The sequence below is a fragment of the Ictidomys tridecemlineatus genome, chromosome 4 (assembly GCF_052094955.1).
Source record: "Ictidomys tridecemlineatus isolate mIctTri1 chromosome 4, mIctTri1.hap1, whole genome shotgun sequence".
Classification (NCBI taxonomy): domain Eukaryota; kingdom Metazoa; phylum Chordata; class Mammalia; order Rodentia; family Sciuridae; genus Ictidomys; species Ictidomys tridecemlineatus.
Window position 1 is genome coordinate 8,498,913 of NC_135480.1, and position 17,178 is coordinate 8,516,090.

Below are 17,178 nucleotides of genomic sequence, written 5' to 3' on the forward strand. Positions count from 1 at the left end.
GGGAGCATTCAGGGCCTGTTTGCAAAGGTTTTTATGAGGGTTGGGGAGACCTTGAATGGGAAGGTGGCTGAGCCTCTGCCTGCCTTTCAGAAAAGTCTACTTCCACTGTGTGGGGTCTGGGTGATGGGAGGAGGTGGTTAGCCTAGAAAGTCTGTCCCCACCCTCTTTGACATTCTCTGGGACACTAAGGAGCTCTCCAGTCCACCTAGCCTCACCTGCCCAGGTAGGACCTTGTCACTGTGTCGCAGAGCTCAGTTGTTCCTACCTATTCACTCCCCTGAGTGAGTCTGTACCTCTGCCCAGAACCCCCCCAAACCAGGGCCCCAGGCCCCACAATCTGGCTGAGACCCCTTTCTGAACCTGTTCCCACACCTCCCACCCCACTGTCCCAACTCCAGACTGTGCAGATGTTCCAGGGGCCTAGTCACCCCTGCGCTGTACATCCTTCAGGGTACCCCTGGGAGAAGGTCACCAATAGGGACACCAGCCCCTCTTTCCCCCTCCTCCTGTGCTTTCCTGTCCTTCCCTCTTGACCCCAAGCTGTCCCTCTTGCCCCCAACCTGGGAGCAGTCTGGGGCCTGGCCCAGGGCTGCCACCTCTGACCTGCTGTGAGCAGCGCCTTTCCCTTCCTGCCTTTCCTCTCCGCTCCTCCCTCCCCACTCCCTGCCCCCTAATTCCCTTTCTTCCTTCTCCTGCTTTTCTGCTCAATTCACCAAACAGCTATTTTTTTCTCCCAATTTTTATTTATTGCCCAAACAGCATTATACCAACAATAAAGGAAGGAAAAATCACCCACAATGCCACCGCCCTGTGGCGTCAACAGTCTCTGTGCCTCTGCTCCCTTGCAGGCTGGTCCACGCAGGGACGGCTATAATTTTTCCAGAGCAGTGGTTTCCGTTCTGCCTGCCCAGGCCCCCAGATGGACGAGGGGCCCCGGGGCTCTGTCATTCCTCCATTGCGTCCCTTAGTGTGTGGCTCCAAATTTATGTGCGTGTCTTCCTCCTCTTCTAAACTGAACCTCTCTCCATCCCTGACACGCCCAGCCCGGGGCCAGCGCGGAGCAGGCTCTCGAGCCTCCAGGTGGAACGGATGGTTTGGATACAGCTCTGTTTGACGCGTTGCACTTAGATATCAAAATATCATCTTCATAATTGTGGTTTTAATGGCTGTGTGATATTCCACCCGCTGATGTACCACAGCCCGCCCAGCCATGCCTGCGGGCCACACATGGTGCGGGGAAGATTGACGGGAAGTTCACGGTGTGCTGCGTGTTGGTCAGGACACCAGGGACCAAGGCTGAATCCGGACCCGCTGGACCTCGCCCTGGCAAAGCTGGAATTCCAGAGTGCCAGGCACCTAGACAGGCACAGTGTAGAGGATCTTGCTGAGACAGGATTACCAGGTGACCCCCAGACACAGGGCCCGAGTCAGGTGGGACATCCGGGACAGCTGCCCGGGGATTTTGGCTCTTGGTATTAGAGGGTCAGGGCCAAGAGAAGGACAGGCCCCAGCCGGCGTTGATCAGCTCTTCTTGATGGAGCTGGGGGATGGGAGGCAGAGGGGCGAGGTCAGCTGGGCCAGGTGGGAAGGGCCTTGGCAGCCTGGGGAGGAGTGGGTACCAGAGAAGGAGGGTAGTCCCAGGAGTGGGACAGTCAGCTGAGATGGAGAAGATGGCACTCAGGTGCGTGGGCTCCATAAGTGATGGTCAGTGGAGAAGGCAGGGTTGCCCTGGCCCAGGAGGACACAGCTAGTCCTGCAAGCTGAGCACCTGTGGGGACGCTTTCAGCAATGAGGTCAGTGTAAGTCACCCAACCACAATTTGTGGCTTCAACCTTGAGCTTGCCAAGCCCGAGCTCCTCAACTCCCAGGGTGGCCGTAACCCAGGCAGTGTCCAACATCCCCGTGAGGGGGCCCTCCACTGGCCAGCCAAGGTCACCCTGGTCCTGCAGCAGTCCCCAGGCCTGCCTCCCCAGCCACCCTCTCACCTCTGGGCTCTGCTGTCCTTCCCCGCTCCCAGCTGCTGCCCGGGGCACTCCCCCAGCCTCCCTGCACCTGTTTCTTACACTAATGTGGCCATCCCAGAACTCCAAGGCCTGGGGTGACAGGCTAGGTCCTAAGACCCAGGTGAGGTCCCAAGGAAAGGGCTCCGTGCATTGTGAAGCGCTGTGGCGGCCGACTCGCCACTCTTAGACCGCTGACCACCGGCTGTGCTGTTCTAGGTCTGGCTTGAGCCTGTTCTGGGCCGGGAAAAGCAGGTGACCAGACTCAACGGAGGGACAGGACTTCTGCCTTGGACGGTCAGCAGGGACCCTCACCGGCAGGCTCTGTCCTGGGCATCCAGGCACCCAGGCACGAGGCCATCCTGGGGCAGAGGTCAGGGCCCACGCCAAGACAGACAGCAATGCTCACCCACCGTGGCGCCATCTCCTGGGGCAGGGGAGGACTCCCAGCCCCACCTAGAGCCAGAGGGCCTCTGAGAGACTTCCTGTTCCTGTTTGGGGGTCTCAGTCTTGGATTCACCAGTCCTTGGCTGCGAGGTGAGACCAGGGATGTTTACGTGAATCCACGAGCAGGGCCCGTGGGGGCTCTCTGTGCACCTCGGCCCTCGGCGGAAACTTCCAGGTGCTTCTGGGACCCAGCTTCCAACTCCACCGCCCCACCACCACCACCACCCTGCACTAAGCTGCCCCGTGGACATGGCAGGGGCCAGGGCTCCTCCCTGGGAACACTGGTTCTCCTCTAAGGAGTGGCAGGCTGGGCCCAGAGCAGTTTCAGGGACAGTCAGGGACCCAGGCCTCCAGTCCAGGAGGAAGCTCTCAGCCGTGTGCTCAAAGGATCAGGCACAGAGGAAATAAGGCCAGTGTGATGAGGTCACCTACCCCGCAAAGAAGACACTGGGAGCAGGGTGGCTCAGACTGGCCGCTGGCCTGGGGAAGCTGCAGGCCAGAGTAGCAGCACCCCACAAGCTAGGTCATATCTCTGAGCCCCTCCTGCTCCCGACATCAGGTCCCACTGCTCCATGCTTTTCCACCCCTAACCGACTCCTGTTCACCCTTAGACCAAAGCTCAGTCATCCTGTCTTCCAAGAACCTCCCTTTATCCTACCTTTCTGATTGCGTCTCTTGTCTTTGTCCATTTTCTTTACTATCGCTGAATGCCACAGACTAGATGATTTATAAAGACTAGAAGTTTATTCAGCTTTTGGTTCTGGAGACCCAAGGTTGAGGGCCTGCATCCAGTAGGGGCCATCTTGGAGGAGCCTTCTTCATGGGGCCAGGGGAGATGAGAGAGAGGCTGAGACAGAGAGAGAAACTGGGGACTGAACCCAGGGCCTCCCCCATGCTAGGCAAGTGCTCTACCACTGAGCTACATCCCAGTCCTTTTTATTTATTATTTATTTTTTATTTTAAGACAGAGTCTAAGTTACTGAAGTTCTCCCTAAGTTGCCTAGGCTGGCTTTGAACTCGCAATCCTCCTGCCTCAGCCTCCTAAGTCCCTGGGATTCCAGATGTGTGCCACCTGGCTAGGACTGCCCACCATAAGGAAGACAGGCAGGAGGCACTAAGGCCATCATGGGGGTCCCACCCTCATGACCTCATCTGACCCTAATTACCTGCCCAAAACCCCCCTCCAAGCCATCAACATATGACTTTGGGGATGAAATTCCAACATGGATTTGGGAGGACAAACACCCACACCACGCCCTCAGCTTCTTCTCTCTGCTCCCTGCTTCTCGGTGGTGGCTCTTAGTTCATTTGTGACTTCCCATGACTCGTGGGACTCCATTTTTCAGCCACTGGATGCCACAGCATGTGACTTAGGACGGCGGGGGCGGGGGGTGGGGGGGCGGGGGTCTGTACCCTGGTTAGCGCCCGTCTCTTCCACCCGACCTCCAGCACTGGGAAGTCAGTCACAGCCAGGATCTGTTTTGGTCCCTCTGTGTCCCCAGCACCTGCCACAGAGCCCTGTGCGTGGGGAAAGCATAGCCCAGCATTACTGAGTGAATGACTGTAACACTGAGGCGAGTCACAGTGACAGAGCTGTCCCAAGGCCAGCCATGACTCCTAAAATTGGGAACCACCCCAGCATGATGGTTCCAGGGTCTCAGAGGGAGGCCAGACCCCTTTACAGCTCCTGGGGAGAGGGCAGGGTGGGGTCTCGGCTTGTGAGGGTAGAGACCCAGACCAACAGGTGCCCTGGGTGGCGGGGGGAGAACTCCAGAGAGGGACAGGCTGGCAGGACCTTGCCACCTGAAGGAGGTTCCAGGCCTTTCTCATGCCCCCCCCTTCCCCCTGCGAGCCTCCTCTTCTTCCCACCAGTGATACCACCTCCCCTGTCCCCACGCCTTCCAGATGCCCAGCCATCATCCCCAGCAGAGGACCTGCTTCTGTGGAGACCTGGGCTTTCTTGACTGGCCAGGGGCACCCGTTCACACACCCTCCACAGGAGGGAATGTGGATCCTGCCTCGAAGGCCAGCCGCGAGAGGGACAGCGTGGGAGCTGGACAGCAAGGGCCAAGGGCCGGGGAGGGGGAGTGCCAGGCTGTGGGAGAGGTCAGCCCAAGATCCGGAGCTCCCCATGACGGCCAGAGGGAAGGGGAGGGTGAGGCCAGGGGCTGGGGGGTTCTTCAGGGACCCAGAGCCTCTAGGGTCCTCACCTCCTCCCTCTCCATCCCGTCCCTGTCCCTGTCCAAGATGGCTACTGCCTCAGTCTCCCCCACGACCCTGGGGCTCTCTAGGCCATGCCAGGGTCCAAGGGCCCAGCTCAGCCAGCCCGGCCGGGGGCTGCAGAGAGAGGGCCCTCTCCCCTCACCTGCCCGGGACTCAGGCACCTCCTGGGCCTCCCCCAGCCTCCCCGGCCCCCCACCTCTGCAGGGCAGCAGAAACCACCCAAGACCCAGCCCCGGGAGGGGATGGGAATCAGGACTGGGCTTCTGAGCCCAGGTCCCCTCCCAGAGTTCTGGGGAAGAAAGAGAACCATCTTCTGGAACCTCCCCCAGGCTCCGCCTGCCCCTGGGGGGCTCCAGGGTGATGAGCAAGGATGTGCTAAGCCCGGGTCCCCCTCTCCAGATCCGGGGGTGCTGAGCCTGCTCCGGGGCCAGGTTGGGCGGGCTCACCCCCAGCCCCTCACCTGCAGGCCCAGGTGCCCAGGCCCGGGCGCCGCTGAGGCCGGCAGGGAGGGAGGAGCCAGGGAGGGGGAGGGGAGGGGAGCCAGCGCCAGCCGTGGGGGCGGGGCGGGATGTGGTTGCCCGGCAACCACCACGCGGCAGCTCCGAGGAGGGATTCTTAAAGAGCCGAGCAGGAAGGTTGGGCCGCTGAGGGCCGAGGCTGGGCCTCGCATACCAATGGCGGCCACGGCCAGCCTCCTCCTCCCTCTCCTTCCCCCGTGTGGAGCCCAAGCTGGGAGGGCAGGAGGGCAGAGAGGAGGGGATACCCGAGCCAGGGGGTCCCTGCGGTGGGCAGAGCAGGGACCCCGCTGGGCTGCCCTCTTGTCCCCATAGGACAGGACCCTGGAGGGGTCAGATGGCTGTCCTGAGTCCTCCAGGGCAGGGAGGACTCCCACTGAGGACCCTCAGCATCTTGCTTCGGGTTCCTCTCCTCCTAGGCCTCAGTTCCCAGCTGTACGAGGTGTGGGGGGGGTTCAGTCGAGGGGGCCTTGCTGGGGTCCAGGGAGGATCCTCCTGGTGTCACCTCCCACCCAAGCCGTGGGCAGTGTTCTGTGTACATAGCCACCACCTCCTGCAACTCACTGCCCTCTCACTTCTGAAGAGCGTCTAAAATGCAAGCCCAACCCCGCCGCTCCGCGCTCCGGCACCTTCCATGATTCCCCATGGCCGTGGGGAAGGTTCCAGGAGGGGCCGTGGGCCTGACCCTACCTTCACCTCGGCGCACTCCCCTCTGCTGAGTCCCCTCTCCCGTAGCCCACCCCCACACACACCAGGCACATTGTCATCCACCCCTCCAGGTCTATTAAACGGATAAGTGGTCCTAAGAATAGCACTTGGGTGCCAGGCCCAGGCTGACCTTTGGAATCCAGGAGGAAGTGAGGCAGATGAGGCCCTCCTGCCATAGGCCACCAGGCCCATTAAGGATAGACCAGCAAGCAAAGAGTAAAAGGTCTTTATAGAACCATGCTGTGGACTCCAAAGGAAGTGATGCAGAAATAGGCAGATACTTCAACTGGGTGGTCCGGGGAGGCTCCTTAGAAGAGATAACATTTTCACTGGGACCTGAAAGATAAGAAGCAGCCAGTTTGGAAAGAGCTAAAAGAAGAGTGTGTGAGACAGAGGAAACAGTATGTACAAAGGCCCTGGGGCATGAGAAAGCCAGGGCCATTTGAACAAAAAGAAAGGAGGCCAGAAAGTTGTGGGGGAGGGCAGAGCAGACCTTGGAATGCAGCCGGGTATTCATGGAGAGGAATATGGATTTTGTTCTAAGTATAATAGGAAGCTATTTGAGAGTTTTGATCAGGGAAGTGACATGATCTAATTTATATTTTAAAACGATCATCTGAACAACCACTTTGGAGAGCAATTTGGCAATAACTAGTAAAGATGTGCATATACCACAACCCTGCAACCTGCTCCCAGAGAAACGCCGCCGGCACATGTGCACACAGACGTGCACAGATGACACCGCCGTTGCCCGCGGGAGGCAAAGCTGGGCACACCTGTCCGTGGATCGAGATAGAAAGGACGGCCGGGTGTGGGGCTGCCTCACCCTGGGACGTCCCAGCGTGGGTGAGCGGCGCGGGCCTGTACCTTTCAGGGACACACCAACCTAGGCAACCTGTTGTCGCAGGGCACATGTAGTAGCCCTCTGAAGAAAGCACTCTCCTAAATCAGGGGTGGGGCCTCTGCAGGAGCTTGCCTTCAGGCTGCCAGGGCCGTTGTTTCCTTGCTCTAAGTGAATGCCTGAGCCGGGGTGACTGACAGAGAATAAAGGTTTCTTGAGTCATGGTTCTGGTTCTGAAGCCCAGGACGGCGGCATGGGCATCTGGTCAGGGCCTTCTTCCTGCAGCACAGCCTGGCGCAGGACACCACGTGAGCACCAGGCCAGCTCACGTCCCACTTTGCAGAAGGCCACCAATGTCATGGGGGGGGCACCCTCATGACCTCATGGAGCCTTCCTCACCTCCCAAAGGGTCACCTCCGCGCACCACCCACCCGTGAAATGTGGGGTTAAGCTTCCAGCACATGAACTGGGGGGACCTGCAGACCGGAGCGCTCACATCTGTACATACACGCGCTTTTCCATGTAAGAACTAAGTGGAAAAGGGTCCCAGGAGTTGGGGGGGCACTGAGGGGCTGCCAGGTGGGAGGGGACGCTGGAGGAGGCAGCAGAACCCACCCCGCTGCAGCTGGGCAGAGGAGGCTGCCCGCCCAATGCTGGGCAGGGGTGGGGTCCACAGCCACCAGCAGGCCCTCCCCAGCCCCCTGTTCCCTACCTGCACTCTCCCCCGCGGTCTGCCAGGGCCCCTCTTCCTGCAGAGATGGCAGGACGCTGGCTGGGGCCCAAGCCCTCTGGGTAATTGGGTTTCAGGGATGCTCATGGATATGCTAATGGCGGGATGCTGAGCGCCTGCCCTGGCTCCTGGGGGAGGGGAGGCCCAGCAGCAGCGGGGGTCCCACAGCACCTGGCCCACCGAGCTCTGGACTCTTGGGAGGCCAGTGCCTGACCCGGCCCAGCTCCCCAGCTTTGGCAGCCCGGTGACCATGAGCAAGCCACTGGTGGGAGGGGTGCTGAACCTCTGAACCTCTCCTCATCTACCAAGTGGCCAAAATAATAGGACCCCCTCCTCGGGCTCCTGGTCCACCCCACACCCCTGGCCCAATGCCAGGCACAGGGGACAGGGGACAGGGGACGTGCTGGGTCAAAGCCCCAGTAGCCAGTTTCTGGTTTGGTTGAAAGTTAAGAGTTCCTACGGGGACGGGGACGAAGTGTGACAGGCCGGCGGGCGCTGCCTGCTGAGCGACAGGGTGACTCACTTTCCTCTCGCTGTTTGTTTATGTGTATTATCCAATTTGGGGCAATGAATCTGAATTTCCTGCGTAACCAAACGCCAGTGTGTGGAAGGTGCCCAGAGCCGGGCGGAGAGCCGTGTCCAGGGGATCTCTGGTCCCCGGGGGCTTGGGGTCCCGCGGGGCATCCCAGCCGGGAGATGGGTCTCCAGGGGCCCCTCAGGGGCAGAGCCCAAGGAACCCAGGCAGGAAGGGGACAGAGAGTCCCTGTCTCAGGAGACCACAGCCAGGTCACCTCCTTGGAGCTAAATGACTGGCTGGGCAGCTTCTGCAGGGACAGCTGCGTGGCGGGAGCCCTCAGGATGGCCAGAGCTGAGGGAGGGTGATGGAGGTGCAGGGGAAGGGAAGGGTCTGGAATGAGGTCACTGGAAGGAGAGCAGAGTCCAGGAAGGGCTGCCCGGTGGCGACCCCAGCTGCCCTCAGAGGAGAGGCAGGGGCCCAGCTCTGGGGGGCCACCAGCCAGGGCCGATGAAGTCCAGCTGCGACTCAGACCCACAGAGTCCAGATCCCACCGCGTCCCCTGCCCGGGTGGTCTCAGGCCAGCCCTGGCTGTGAAATGGCCCTGCACGCCTGCCCGTGGCTCCCCAAAGGCTGGTGACCGTACCCATGCCCCCAGCCTCCTCCTGCCTGGGCCTCGGGCCCCCTGGCCACCGCCACAGCCAGGCCCAGTGACTTCAGTGTGCCCCCCCAAAGTTCACGTGCTGGAAACTAATTCCCCTGGGGGTAGTACTCCAAGGCAGGCCTTTGGGAGGAGATGAAGGTTCCTCGCGGTACCCAGGCCTTGGCCCTGCACCTCCCAGCCTCCAGAACTGAGAGCCAGTGGACCTCTATTCTTCATGAATCCCCTAGACTCAGGCATCTGGTTGGGTTTTGTTTTTGGTACCAGGGATTGAACCCAGGGGCTCTTAACCCCTGAGTCACATCCCCGGCTCTTTTTATTTTTTATTTAGAGACAGGGTCTCAGTAAGTTGCTGAGGCTGGCTTTGAACTTGTGATCCTCCAGCCTCAGCCTCCTGAGCTGCTAGGACCACAGGCGGGCGTCACCGCGCCTGGCTTGGGTACTTTGTTACAGCAACAGAAAACTCACTGAGACAGGCCCTCCCCGCTGTGACGGTTTTACGGCAATTTTAATTTTATCATCTGGGGCTCAGAGAGGCCTCAGTTAAACCACCTCCCCATTCCCAGAAGAGGACACCAAGGTCCTGGGAGGTGGAGCCACTGGGCCAAGGCCGTGGTGCCCTGGCTGCTCCGGAGGCCCATGGCCATTTCATCTCTATGGACCTCAGTTTCTGCCCCTGGGAGTGAGGTGGGGGTATGTCGAGCGGATCCTCGGGGCTTGGTGATGAAGCTCACTGGGGACACACGGAGTACCCTGAGGCCTCCACTCCCCGGCCCCTCCCAGGCCAGGAGAGTGTCCAGCAAGCCCCCCGCTTCCCACCTGAGCACACTCACCATTAGGGACAGTGACCTCAGCCTGGGGGACGTGCTTGTCACAGCTGGGAGGCCTCTGAGGTCTCTGGTTTTACCTTCAGAATTCAGCACGTCTCACGTCTGATTCCACCCTGAAGCCAGGAACCAGGGGGTTCGGGGACCACAGTCCCACCTGGTCTGCGGGAGGCAGGGGATGGACAGCCCCGCCCTGGCTGTCAGGAGGACTGTCGGGGACTCCCACAGGAGCCAGGCTCAGGGGGGTCAGGGGCAGTGGGGCCCCCCAGCACCTTCTCTCTCTCACCAAGGCTCCCTGGCATGGGCCACTCCTGTCCCCGCAGCCCTCCTCTCCCCTCACTCTGCCTCAGCCACAGGGGGCCCTGCCTCAGGACCTCTGCACGGCCATGCCTGCCTGGCGCATGCTCCTCCGGGCTGGCTCCTGTCCACCCCTCTGGATTGGCCCCACCGCCCCCTCCTCTCCTCTCCTTCACAGCCTCCGCCTTAGTGACACTGGCTTCAGCTGTACTGATTCTGCTGTCTGTCCCCCTCCTGGACCAGGAGGCCCTTGCTGTCTGTGTCCCAGTGCCCCGGCACACAGGGGCAGATGGTAGGAGCTGAGCTCCGAGCTCCCAGGGGCACGGGGACCGAGCGCAGCCGCCCCAGCGCCTGTCTAGCTGTCCCGGCAGCCAGGGAGGTGTGTGGAGCCACAGGCAGGGCCAGGAGGAAGGAGCCTCCAGGGACACGCAGAGGGGCCGGCCTGCTGCAAGGTCACCACTGGGCGCCCAGCCGCTCCCAGCCCGGGAACCTGCTCAGCGCTTTCCTCGGGTCACTGAACCACGGCCTCCCCTCGGGCACCCCCACCCCCCACCACCTGGAGGACTTAGTCCCTGTCAGGAAGGCCAGGCAGACGGGGAGGGGACAGAGGTACCCACAGGCCTGGGCAGGCTGGCGGCCACTGTCCTGAGGGAAAACAGGAAACCCCTTCCCAGGAGGGTCTCAAGGACTTTTGTTGTTGTTTTAAATATCAACCAATTGATTGATTGATTGATTGATTGATTGATTGTGGGGCTGGGGGGGAACCCAGGGCCCTGCCCTCCCCAGGCCCAGGACGGTTTTAACTGGGCAGCCGGGGTGAAGCCGGAGTGGTCGGGATTTTCCTGGGGAGCAGGCTGCCCTCTGTGGCTGAGCACCTGAGTGTCCCCCAGACGGGGTGGGCATCAGGTGAACTCACGGGCCCAGGCCCAGCGGGTGGGTGCCTCCGTGGCCCTTCCTCCCTTAAAGAGCTGTTAAAGGGGCTGGGTCATAGCTCAGCTGGTAGAGTGCCTGCCTCGCATGCACAAGGCCCTGGGTTCCCTCCCCAGCACCAAAAAATGAAAATAAAGAAGAGCCGTTAATAAACGACACTTTAAACCAGGCACGGTGGCACACGCCTGTCATCTCAGCGACTCGGGAGGCTGAGGCAGGAGGATCGAGAGTTCAAAGCCGGCCTCAGCAATGTGAGGCCCTAAGCAACTCAGGGAGCCCCTGTCATTAAATAAAATGCCAAATAGGGCTGGGGATGTGGCTCAGTGGCCGAGTGCCCCTGAGTTCGATTCCTGCTATCCACACCCAAAAAAAAAACCCTGATAATTTGTGCCTTTGTTGGTATAAAACAAATATATTTATCTTGTGTTTTAAAATATTTTCTTTGACCTAGAAACTTATTTTTTCCCTCTGTTAAAAGCAAGGCTCCTCGGGCCCCTGTCCCTGCCTCCCGAGTCCAGGCCTCAGGGTCTCAGACCTCTTTCTGTCCCTTCCCCTCCCTCCTGCCAGGCTGGAGGCTGCGAGGCCCAGGGGCTATGCTGCCCGTGTCTGAGCCCAGCCCTGCACACAGTTGGCACTTAATTAAAGTGCTTCATGTAGAGAGTGAAGTAGGGGCCTGTGTCGCCTTTGTTCCCGGGCCTCCTCTGACCTTTAGTGACAGTGGCCAAGCACTTGGGTCTAGCTGTCTCCCCCGCACTGGGCAGTGGCCACCTGCCAGGTCCTAACTCGGCCGGGAGCTGGGGCACAAACTGGGGAGACTTCGCCCTGCCCACCCCCGGGACGGCCACCAGGGCCGGGGACAGCCACCAGAGCTGGGGACAGCCACCAGGGCCGGGGGCAGCCACCAGGGCCGGGGGCAGCGGGAGCCTGGGCCTGGGCCTGGGAGGGTGTGGCGCAGGCAGAGGGGCAGGGGGGCTGGCGGAGGGCACTGCAGGAGCAGCAGGTGGTGGCGGGAGGGCCCGAGAGGATGTGTGGCAGCAATGACTGGCATCCAAGGAACGTCAACGTCACAGGGGCAGCACTGGACTCGGGGCCAGCTAATGGAGCCCAGGGGGGTGTGGCAGGGTCGCATCCAACGCAGAGAACCACTCGACCCTGTGGGGATGCTGGGGCACCTCCAGAGCCTCAAGGTGGGGTGCCAGGTGGGGACCTGAGCAAGCCCTGAGCCTGCCCAGGGCCCCGAGTCAGCCTCACAGGCTCACTGCACCCCTCCCGGAGGCCAAAGACCCCCGGCTGAAAGGAAGAGGGGGCCGAGGTGCCACCTGCTGAGGAGGGGCCAGCTGTCCACAGCACCAGAGTGGTCACCATTCAGCACGTGGACTCATCAGAGGTGTGAAGAGGGTGACCCGTTAGACCTTTCAGCCTAATCTCAAGTGTGCACTAGTGACCGTAGCCATGGCCAGGGCTTCCTTAGCTCTGTTGAGCGGTGGTAGCGGTCATTTCTGTCTGGTCCTTAATCAGGATTTTAGATTTTTTTGTTTTTGTTTTCAGTTGTTTATTTATTTATATTCGGTGCTGAGAATCGAACCCAGGACTCACACATGCCAGGCAAGTGCTCTACCACCGAGCCCCAGCCGCAGCCCCCAGGATTCTGGATCTATCCCCCTGGGTGCCCCGTGTTGGGGACAGCTTGCATTTGCTGTCTAGTATTGGTAACTCCCGAGATCTCAGAGAATTGCGTTTTCAAGTTATCAGCCAGAAAAAATACCAATGGCGGTTAGAAATTTGAACATGTTGTTTGTGATGATGGAGACGCAGTGCTTCTCTTCAGAAATTTATGCTCCTGGACAAAATTGAGGACTGAGGGCTTATTCCTTTTCAGTCTTTAATGAAAATACATATGAAACAGGTTGCCCCGGGGTCGCCTTAAGGCTCAAAATGGGTGTTTTTCTTTCTCAGCACCTGGTCGTTATTAGCCAATTACCTGGAATTTTTTTTTTTTTGTACCTAAGATTGAACCCAGGGGTGCTTGACCACAGAGCCTCATCCCCAGCCCTATTTTGCATGTCATTTAGAGACAGGATCTCACTGCATTGCTCAGCACCTCCACCATTGCTGAGTCTGTCTTTGAACTTGTGATCCTCCTGCCTCAGCCTCCAGAGCTGCAGGGATTACAGGCCTGTGCCACCACATGGGCTCACATTTGAAGATAGGGTCTCACTATGTTGCCTAGATTGGCCTTGGAACACCTAGGTTCAAGTGATCCTCCTGCCTCAGCCTCCCAAGTAGCTGGGAAAACAGGTGCATGCCCAACGCTCAGTCTTTCTTTATTTGGAGAGTAGGCTGTTCATCTTGCTAAATAATTTTCAAAGGACTCTGCTTCTAGAATATGCCAGTTGTTACATATTCTTGCAGATCAGAACTGGAGCGTTCTGGGCAGAGCCAACCGCTAGTGCTGCAGGAGCTAAAAACTAATGTGGCCCTGTCACAGGGACACATGCCTGTAATCCCAGCCTCCTGGGAGGGAGGCTGAGGCAGGAAGATGGCAAGTTCAGCAACTTAGCAAGACTGTCTCAAAATAAAAAATAAAAAGGGCTAGAAAATGTGACTCAGTGGTTAAGTGTCATTGGGTTTGATCCCCAGTACCAAACCAAACAAAAACCCCACAGATTAATTTTTGTTTATTCTTATTACTGAATATGAATTTCTGATCAAAACACTGATTTGAACACAATAAACCAAATACCTATTTCTGCAAGTTGACTCTTCAGTTTTGGATCTTAAAATTCAAGTGACTGCTGGGTGTGACCGTGCACACCTGTAAGGGAGGAGGATCACAAGTTCGAGGCCAGCCTCTACAACAGAGTAAGAGGCTATCTCAAGATAAAAATCAAAAGGGGGTTAGGGGCAAAACTCAGTGGTAGAGCCCTTGCCCAGCACGCGTGAGGCCGTGGTTTGATACACACACACACACACATACACAGACCCCTTTGCTGGGGTCAGGTCTGAGCCCTGGAGTGGACTGGCTGGTCACATGTCCCCTGCCTCCTTTCAGATGGAAAGTGTGCAGGGTTAAGAAAATGGGCCGCGTGGGGCTGGGGATGTGGCTCAAGCGGTAGCGCTCGCCTGGCATGTGTGCGGCCTGGGTTCAATCCTCAGCACCACATACCAACAAAGATGTTGTGTCCGCCGAGAACTAAAAAATAAATATTAAAATTCTCTCTCTCTCTCTCTCTCTCTCTCTCTCTCTCTCTCTCTCTCTCTCTCTCTCTCTCTCTCTCCCTCTCTCTTTAAAAAAAAAAAAAAAGAAAAGAAAAGAAAATGGGCCGTGACAGGCAGCCCTCCTGGGCGGAGCCCACCTCCTCCCCTTCCCTGTCACCCTGGAGCCTCAGTTTCCCCGTTTGAGAAAAGGGTGGAGGTCCAGCTGTGATTAAAGCCTCCAAACTGAGGGAAGCCTGGGGGGCAGAGGGGGCCCAGGGGCAGGTGAGGCGGGAAGGGCAGCCAGGGGCCCGCGTCTGGGAGCTGCAGAGCCCGGAGCTGCCCTGCTTCAGGGTGGCAGCACACGCAGGGACCACCTCCCGAGTCTGTGGGCACTGCGCCCTTCTCAGTTGTCCTCCTGAAGCCTCCAGGCCTTTTCCCTTGGACAGCCTGGCCCCCTGGGGGACTGGGGACAGCTTTCTGGGGCTCATGTGGCTGGTCATTAAGGTCCCTGGGGAGAGGAGCATGGAGCCCCAGGGAACCAGGCAAGGACACCAGAACCCTCCCCCATGGGCCATCTGAGGTTGGCAGAAGGGACACAACAGACGGGCCCCCAGGATGCCCATGGCCACGGGGACCCCAGTGCTGGGCCTCCCTACCCCTTCCCACCCGTGGCCAATAAGGCCACCTGGCCTGGCCTCGCCCGCCTGGTGGAGGCCTCCCCTGGAGAGGCCCTCTCCCTGCTCCGCCCCTGGCTGGCGGCCTCAGCAGGTCACCTGCTGGCTGCCATAGGCCGAGCCCACCCAGGCGGGGCTGGGGTGCCTGGCCATCCCCTGACCGGGGCCTGCAGAACAGCAGGTCAGCGCCCCCCCTCCTGTCCCTCCAGGGCTGGCTGCCAACCCCTCTGGCTCTTTGAGCAGGAGCCAGCTCGTTTGCAGCTGGTGTTAATTAAGAGCGAGAGGTGATGGGGGAGGTGAGCGAGGCCACGGAGGGCAGCTTCTGCCAGCCGCCGGCACAGCCCCCGGGGCCGGGGGAGCCCAGAGCAGGACCTGGGCCCCCAACCGCACTGTCCTCCCTCACTGGCTCCTGGGCAGAGCTGCCCAGCGGCCCCGCCCCCATCCCTGCAGTCAGATCTGCTGAGGCAGGAGCAGGGTCAAGGCTGCATGTGGCAGGGCCCACTGCTTGTTGGACGGGACTTGGCAGAGGCAGGCCCTAGGCCTGGCAGGGGTGGAGACAGTCCGCCCTGGCAGTCCCGCTTGGGGTCTGCCTGCTTAGAGTCAGTCAGACCCAGCACCGACCCCGCTGCTGCCACTGGGACCGATCCGGGCCTTGGTCTTCTTCTCTGTAAATTGGGAACAGCAGCCCCTGCCCGTGGCAGAGCCGTGTTGGGAAATGGGGTCACCTGTGCCAGGCACTCCGTCTGCACCTGGAAAGACGCTCGCCCCGGCAGGGGGCGGAGATGTGCATTCCTGGGGCACAGGCCACGCCAGCGCCCCGGGAGCCAGCCCCCCACGGCCTGCCCACAGCCCCCGGGGGCCACCATGCCGCCCCGCGGCCACTTTGGCCTGACTGGCCCCTGCCTTCCCGCGGCCCGCTCCTGTTGTGGGAGCGCGGGGCCGTCCTCGCCTCTCCATCTTAATTAGCTGCTCGTATTAATCTCGCAGTAACGTGGCGTCTTGCAGCCCTGGGTTTCGGGCTGTGGAATTAATTATTCCCCAAGCGAAAAGCTGTCAGGTCTGGGAGACCAGCCACTCGGAGCCACCGACTCCACTTAGCAGCGTCCACCGCTTCCGCATGCGGCCCCGGGGCCAGAGCTGGGGGAGCCTCACACAAGGGTGCCCCCAGGCCTGGCGGTGAGGTGGGGACGGACCAGGCCCCACCCGGAGCCAGGCCTCCTGAGCCGGGGCTGAGGCCCTGCTGGCCTCCCCACCTGGGGCCTGCTCACTGGACCTGCCCCCTGGCACCACGTCCCCTGCTTAGCACAGAGGCACTCTGTGGGGCCAGGAGGGGGAGGCCAGGCCGGGCTGGGGGCGCTGGCCAGCCCAGCCCTGCTACTCCGGAGGAGGGGCTGCCAGCCTCCTGGTGGAGGCAGGAGGAGACAGCCAGCCCAGCAGAGGCAGGTGGACCGGGCTGCTCTGGAAGGTGGAGGCCTTCAGACCTGCTCTGCCTGGTGGTCTGCTCTCGTCCAGGCAGGGGGCTCCACGTCCCTGGACATTCACCCCAACCCCAGGAGGGGGCCGTCCCGCCTGATCCCACGTGGCGAGGCGGACGGATGTGGGTGCTCCTCCCTCCCTGGGCCTAGCCAGTCCTGGTGGCTCCCAGGCAGCACCCACCACACATGCAGTGGCACAGCTGCTCCTGGTGGCTTCCAGTCTGTGGCCCTTGGTGGCCCCTCTGGGCAGGAGCAGGGCTTCCCTGTCCTCCCCATCCTGTGTCAGGTCAGCCTCCGAAGGGCCTCAGGACACACTGGGGGTGAACGGACGGGGCCTGGCAAGACCCTGGGCACTTGTCACTTGCACGCATGTGCAGCTGCTCAGGGTGAGCCAGGGCCTGTGTCCCCATCGCTGTCACCCTACCAACCTCAGGTCCACTAGGAGCCTCCATGGGGGAGGACTCCTGGCCCCTCTCCTGTCCACCATCATCGGTCCCTCCTCGGGCTGGGAGGCCCTGTGCCTAGAGCCTGAGGGCACAGGCTTCTGATGGGCCACCCCCTCCCTGTCCTCACAGCCCCCGTCCCCAAGCCGCTCTACACTGACCTTCTCTCTGTCTCTCTCTCTCTCTCTCTCTTGCAGCCAACAGCTCCCTGCTTGGAGGTGGAGGTGGTGAGTGGACCTTCCTCTCTCGGCTGGGGACGGGTGGCCTGGTGACGTCTCCTTGCCCCTGCTTCTCGGCCAGGCCGGTTGCTGTCACCGAGGCAAGCTGGAGGCCCGGTTCCGCCACAGCTGGGCACCTGGACAGCCCAGTCTCCCAGCCCAGGCCCCTGCTCTGTGATGAGGCCTGACCAGGGCCAGTGCTGCACCCCTCTGCCATGTGGCCTCAGGAAGCCCTGTGCCCACTGGCCCGGGTCCCCACCTATGGGGGTGACGTGACCATCTCTGCCCTGTGCTGGTGACCCAGGTGGCTCTGCAGCCAGGACAAGGTCTCATGAGGTCAGGGGCACTCCGCCCACAGCTGAGGCCCTAGGGCACTGGTCACTCGCTGTTACTGATGTCCATCAGGGAGCAGGGACTGTGGCCAGCAGGAGGTCAGAGGTCAGGGGACCTGGTGGCCAGGGATGTGGGCCAAGGCCA

At 60.5% G+C, this 17,178-nt stretch overlaps 1 protein-coding gene and 1 long non-coding RNA gene across 10 annotated transcripts in view; one reads left to right on the forward strand and one right to left on the reverse strand.

Annotated features, from left to right (window-relative positions):
* Macrod1 (mono-ADP ribosylhydrolase 1) overlaps positions 1-17,178 on the forward strand; it is a 155,381-nt gene that overhangs the window by 105,751 nt on the left and 32,452 nt on the right. For 3 of the 4 annotated variants that reach the window (XM_078045765.1, XM_078045764.1, XM_078045766.1), the window contains one exon: positions 16,681-16,710. The exons of the other annotated variant lie outside the window; for it this stretch is intronic. In XM_078045765.1, coding sequence (XP_077901891.1) covers positions 16,681-16,710 — 30 coding nt within the window. The remainder of the gene's footprint in view (positions 1-16,680; positions 16,711-17,178) is intronic. 4 annotated transcript variants of the gene reach the window in all.
* LOC120889536 (uncharacterized) lies at positions 724-16,716 on the reverse strand. Of its 6 annotated transcripts, none has more exons than XR_013437438.1 (5): positions 16,645-16,716; positions 6,024-6,229; positions 3,861-3,965; positions 3,106-3,263; positions 724-2,530 (listed from the first exon to the last, which is right to left on the reverse strand). It is a non-coding gene; the product is annotated as an uncharacterized LOC120889536 (long non-coding RNA). The 6 variants fall into 6 exon arrangements; XR_013437442.1 differs by having other exon boundaries at positions 724-2,237; positions 2,414-3,263; XR_013437441.1 differs by having other exon boundaries at positions 724-2,237; positions 2,410-3,263.